Source organism: Gavialis gangeticus, unplaced genomic scaffold (genome assembly GCF_001723915.1).
Source record: "Gavialis gangeticus isolate Ggan-Ray unplaced genomic scaffold, GavGan_comp1, whole genome shotgun sequence".
NCBI classification, from domain to species: Eukaryota; Metazoa; Chordata; order Crocodylia; family Gavialidae; genus Gavialis; species Gavialis gangeticus.
In genome coordinates, this window is record NW_017729024.1 from 110111051 (window position 1) to 110117460 (window position 6410).

Here is a 6410-nt window from a genome sequence, read left to right on the forward strand (position 1 = left end):
GTCCTTTGCAGGCCTACAATATTAGGCAAGAAACAGCTTTCATGAGGAGTATATGGTGATAATATAAGTATTAAGGGTTATTTTCAGAAATGGGAGATAAGTAAGAGATATTGGCTGTGTTCAAACATTAATTTCTAGTATTCTTAGATTAAGAAAAAAAAACCTCCTCCTGCTCCAGTCAAAGCAGCATCCCATCTATTTCCAGGACATCTAAGATTGCTGTTCTAGGCTCAGAACTGGACTTTGACACAGCAGATCCCCAAGAACTAAAGAGGAGATCTGAGGAACAACTTTAGCCAGCATTCTTCTAATAAGTAATGGAAACCAAAAGAGAACAGGAATACTTAACTCTTGACATGATGCTTTCTTATCTACTAGGCTATCCAAGGAAGACAAGTTGAAGAAGAATATACAAACCCAATCAGTTGAATGAGATGTCCACCCTCAGATATGAGAAGCATTGCATGCCTGAGGAAATGCAACAGCAAAGAAGTTGCTACTGGAACTGCTAAATTCAAGTGCGTTTCTCCACAAATAGTTGTTCTGAACTCACTGACTTTTTATACCAGTTCTTCAGAACATAGTGGCTAAAAAAAAGTCAACTTGAGGCTCCTGCATGTTTGGCAGAATGTGGAGAGCACTGGTCTTGAGGTAAGAATGCCTGGCATTGCTTTACCAGCTGTCATATATACTGCTTTGAATAAGTCGTTCTCTATCTGGATCATGGAAGTCAAACTGAAGGGAACAGTTATATTCTTGCGTAGATGACTTTTAGGGCTTCAGCTATTCACAAATCAGACCCTTTGTGAGCCTCCCAACACTGAGGCTCTCTCATGATTCTGGTGAAGGGAGACAACAACAGGGGTAGATTTCCTTTTCCAAGTGCAGTGATTGTGACAGAAAGAAAGTGTACCTATTTGTATCAGAATCACCAGCAGCCTCACTATGAGGAATATCTCCCTATAAGGAAAAATTTGAGAAAAAAAAGAAAAAAAGAAAACAAACTACAAGGAATACAAGATTACCTCTCTGATAGAAATGCACTGAAGAGCATTAGGCTGCCTTCTATTTTGGAGACTTTGCTGGAAGGAGAACAAGACCCTCATTCTTGGAGAAGCAGATGTTCAGATATACCAGCTCTCTGGACAAAACAAGGAAATTTTTTCTTGGTTTAAAGCAGCCCAAGATGCCAGGAGAAGTAACTCCATTCTAGCCAAGTTGGAATGATGCTGTCTTGACTAGAAGGTAATCCATCAATCACCTCTTCCCTGTCAAAAGCAACCATGACCATCACAACTCAAAACATCTTCAGAGGTAGCAGAGGAGGGGTGAAAGGAAACAGCAACATGCTAAAAGTGCCCCTGCTCAAGCAGAGAGCAAAGAAATTTGTTGAGATGTGCATACATGTTCAGGAACAAGATTCCTGAAGATAATTAAGCCTGAGATGAGATTCTCCTGGATATCCAAGTGTCTAGCCTAAATCTTGACTTCTGAATTAACAGGTTAAAAACAAAGAGGTTCAAGAATTTGACAACCTCCCCAACCATTCCTTTTTGGGCACCGAAATAGCAGGAATGGACTGGTTGATAACACTGAGGTAACTACTCAGATACACATTACAAATTGTATCTTGTCTCTTCTTGAATTTAACAGATCAAGAGGAGTTTGTAGAGTTCACTGCCTATCTACCCCATTCCTAAATAAGCTTACCCTTTACTATTTTTCTATTACTATATTATTATTACTAAATTTCAAACCCTAAAATTTAATGTAATGGCATGATCACCAACAAAATAGTGAATAAAGGGGACAGACTGCATTATCTATAACTGGAAGGATTTTTATTTCAAAGACTATTTTCTTAAGACTTATTTTTTAATAAAATATTGTATTCAGAACTAAAATGAACTTGAATTAGTCTCAAACTTTTTGTCCAATTAGTTAAGGAGTCCAAGCAGTTAAGGATAGACAAAAAAAGTCTTAGTTCAGTCCAGTTCCTTAAAATGAACTATTTCCTAAGGCTTATTTTCTTGTTTGTACAGTGCAAGTTCAGAAACACCAAATCCTGAACCAGGGAACAGCCTTTGTCTTTTGACATGTTGTAATAAGATACACAACTGAATAAAATAGCATTAAAGTTACAAAGTAAAGCATTCAGGTTATAAAATGTCAGAATAAAAAAAAATGTGCTCCCCCCTGCATTATGATACTGCCTTCGATTCTATGACCATATACTATTCTGTTCACAGGATCACCACCTGGTTTAGCATACAATATGGATGGTTTGCCATTTAGCTTGAATTATCTGACTATATTTAAACCAGAATGAACATTAGCAGCTATGAAATCTATTTTTCCAATACTAAAAAGTCAAGTTAATATTAAATGGCAAATACGTGAGACATATTGAATACATCTAATTTGCAACAGAGGATACTTAAAGGTTTAATTTTAACTTCATTCTCAATTTAACCACTTTATTTAGAATCAATTCTGCTAATCTAACTCCAAGAGCAAGGCTCTAGGCAACAAAGAAGACTGGCTAAACTGGATCACGCTTATCTTAGTTGGATGTTATTTGCAGATGTTATCAACCATGGGCAACTGGTGCCTCCTGAGTCAGAGGCCAGTCAGCAACCATACCCAGTTGTGCCCACCGGAAGGCGGGGAGAAGAATCCTCCCAAAGCCGAGCACGCTGACCCGGAAGTGCCAGTGGCACGCCCAGACGTGCCAGGGGCACTTCTCCTGGAGCCCCTACTCCCTGGCTGGTGCTCTCAGGGGGGGCACCAGCGCTCCCACCTGCCCGTTGCCTAAGCAGGGAATGTTGGCTGTCAGGGGATGCACATGCACCCCCATGTACCACCTACATGTCGCCACTGTTGTCAACAGATTTCAATCTGTCCACTTCAGCCATATCTTAACTAATGTTGCACTGAGCTTGCTAGAGCTAGGGACAGAAGTTACACAAACCGGTTTAAGTGATCAGAAACTGGTTTAAACCTGTAACAGAACATAAGTTCAGTGCACATAAACCAGCTTCAAAATGGCCAAAACTGGTTTAAGATAAACCTTGTTGAATATAGTATCAGACAGTTTATGAAACTTCTGTCCCAGACCCATTCCTCGTTTAAGTTAAATCAAAGTCCGCCAGCATCCCAGCATGCTCTAACATCCCACATACCCAGCAGAGGATCTGAGGCCGGTACCACCGAAGTTCGCTACTGTAACACCTGAAGGAACCACTTGCCAGGTTCTACTGCAAGGAAGAATACTTGTAATAAACTTAGGGATTACTATTAAAAGTTCACATGATACCAAATTGGATGAGGGGTTGTGTCAATCCTTGGGGGTCTCTGGTAAAAGGAATATTAGGGGCAACACCTTGGGCTCCTCAAGTAGAGGGGAAGCCAAAGAATCCTCTTACTAAAACTCCATGAAAACTAAATCCAGCGCACTTCCTCTATAGATTTGTGGTCAAGTTGTAGTCAATTAACTTTGGTTGCGGTTCTTTCCCTGCCTACTCTCTAATTTTATTTCTTGCTTTGCCTCCTTACCCCACACAATTATTGGGGGGGGAGGGGTAAATTTAAAAAACCAACCCCCCCCCCCCCCAAAACCCTTTTCTGATTGTAATTAGTGTGGCTTTTATTTAAGTTTGACATCATTATATATTATCACTCATACCCACTTCTTATTTCTTTTTCCAGGACCACTTCACTCTCACATTTTCAGCCTAACAAGGACTTTCCTCTACTCTTTGCATGTCTGCTAAAGTACCAGTACTATAACACCCTTTTTCCAATGCAATAGCCTATCACCAGAGAGTGAGTGGGTGGAGAAAAGTCCTATGCGTTACTTCCTATGAAGGAGAGGCTCTAAACTAAGAGGATACACATTATTTCCCCAAGGCACAAGGATACCCATTTCCCCTTCTTTAGATATGCTGAAGATTCCAACAATTTTAAGATTCTTTGTTTTGCTCACCACAGCTGTCTGAATACTAAAAAAGCAAAGAAGCATATTGTAAGTTTGTGATCATGTCATCTTCCAGCAACTGCAACCTATGAAGGATATATACCATATTGGAATACAAATTGTGATTGCAACCTGTAATGGAGGTAAGCTACATTAGTATACATGTTGCTACACCAGCTTACAAATACATTTAGACAATAACTTACTTATTGAGTTTCTCTAAACTGTTTTGGGCATTATGTCTCTCTCTCTCATATGCATTTTCTACCTCTTTGAACTCTTTCTTGATCATTTCCAAATCTGAGAGAACTTCTGCTTGGCTGGCTTTTTCCACTTGTAAAGCCCCTTCAAGGTCTCGAACCCTTAACTGCCAAATGTTAAGAAAGTAATTATTAATCTTCAATAATGTTTTATTTTGCTGTTATAGTTTAACAAGAATTATTCTGTAGGACATTCATATGTATGCACATAGACAAGGAAAGCACTGAACACAGACAACATGACTACATAGAGGGAAAAAAACAGACTAAACCACAACAAAGTTTGTAATTAAGGAGAAGGTGCTTCTACTATACTTTGGTTAAATCTGTATTTTTTTTAAATATACTGGTAAGGTTTGTCAGGAAATTTCTACACTTTACGTGAACGTGATACTCATGGAAGTGTGGGATTAATAGAAAAGGTCAGAGTTCTACAGAATGCAGAAATATATAAAAATTCTCTAAATATTAACTAAGAAGACTTCAGTAGCTTCTGCTTGGTAGACAGACTGACAGGGAAAAAAATCTCTAACAGCAAAATAATTTTGCCCTCTGAATTCCTTTATATTTTGCAGAAAGAAAAAGGAAAAGACATTTTCTAATAATGTAGTGGTCATAAAAAATAAATGATTGCAGCGACAATTAAGGGCCATAAGAACCAAAGCAAAACTGCTTGCAAAATGACAGTAGTTAATCTGTTTTCATTATATATGTTGACTAAGATATAAAAAATAGCTAGTAGCAAAAAGAAAGTTAGATTTTTAGCATCAGTTTTAAAAATAAGAAGTGTTAAATGGCCTTACCTGTTATTTTAATATAGGATCATTAAAATGACAGTTTATTTTTTCCATGTTTTCTCTTTAAAATACATTGAGATTAACTTAACTGTATACACAAACGATAAAAACAGTTCCCTCTTACCAATCAAATCTGAAAATTTCAACAATATGTACTATGCTTGCTCACAAAACTACTTTTCATCGCTATCAACCAAATCCTATAATCTTGTCAGAAGTTGAAATGAGCTCTTTGAAAAAGCATCATTTTCAGGCAAAAAAATAAAAGAATTACAACTGCCCCACCATGAAACAGTTGATCAAGAGCTTTCAAAACTTCATCCACTTCTTTTGACAATGCCTCACGAAATATAATTATAATAATAAAGCAATAATTTAATACTAAAAGATTCCCTCTAAATAGGCATTGGGTTTGTTTTATTTAAATACAATTTCTGATTATTTTGATCCGCACTGTAGACCTGGCCAGTCTTCAAATGCTTTCATATATTAATTCTACAGTCACTTACAGCCACTTAAGATAATTCTTACAGTCACTTACTAAGACCCAATTTGGTAAAGAAACTTATGCACAGGGTTATCTTTAGCACAAGAGTTATTCTATTGAACTGGAATTTCTCTCCAAGTTAAAGGTTTACAAGAATTTTTGTGGACTTGTGGCTTTAGCAACTTTGCAAATATTTGACACTGGTTTACCTGAATGATTTCAGAATTGAATTTGGATTCCAGATGTGCTGCTCTCTCTGCTTCAATGTTTTCTTCTAACGTCTTTATTCTCACTGTAGCTACCTAGAAAGGAGTTTAAGTTAAAAACAAATGTTAAAAATAGTTTTATAAAGTGGTTCTTAAAATGTGTGTGCATGTATATTCTAAAAGCCTGAGTCTGTCTGTCTGTAACACTTTAATCGCACTCCGATTGGCTGACAAACAACCAATCAGAGCGCGAAGAAGCATTCAGACAGGTGGCAGCCTGCCACCACGATGGTGGGGACACAGGGGATGGAGTGGGGGGGGCAAGGCCAGCACAGCTCCCTGCAGCTGGCGACCATGAAGCAGAGATGGGGGGCAAGGCCACTGGAGCTAGCCTCGGTTCCTCCCCTCTTGCTCCTAGGAGGTAACAGTGGCACAGGGCGCGGGGGGGGGGTGCAGAAATGAGACCACTGGTGCTGGCCTCTGCCCGCCCCTCCCCTCTTCAGTCATCGCCACCTGCAGGGCCTGCTGCAGCAGTGGGAAGGGTGGAGTGGGCCCGAGCACACTCCTGCCCTCCCCCTGCTGCCGCATTGGCGAATGGGGAAGCGGTTCTAGACCCCCAGCAGAAGCAGGGGGAGTGGGCCTGGGTCCAGCACAGGGGGTGGGGAGGAGTGGGCCCAGGCCTGA

The 6410-nt window shown here is 39.5% G+C and overlaps 1 protein-coding gene across 6 annotated transcripts in view; it reads right to left on the reverse strand.

The window, feature by feature from the left end:
• The window catches only part of CCDC171 (coiled-coil domain containing 171), a 406988-nt gene that overhangs the window by 318067 nt on the left and 82511 nt on the right, over positions 1–6410 (reverse strand). For all 6 annotated transcript variants that reach the window (XM_019517555.1, XM_019517553.1, XM_019517556.1 and 3 more), the window contains 2 exons: positions 5730–5822; positions 4183–4343 (listed from right to left, as the gene is read on the reverse strand). In XM_019517555.1, the coding sequence (XP_019373100.1) occupies positions 4183–4343; positions 5730–5822 (254 nt within the window). The remainder of the gene's footprint in view (positions 1–4182; positions 4344–5729; positions 5823–6410) is intronic.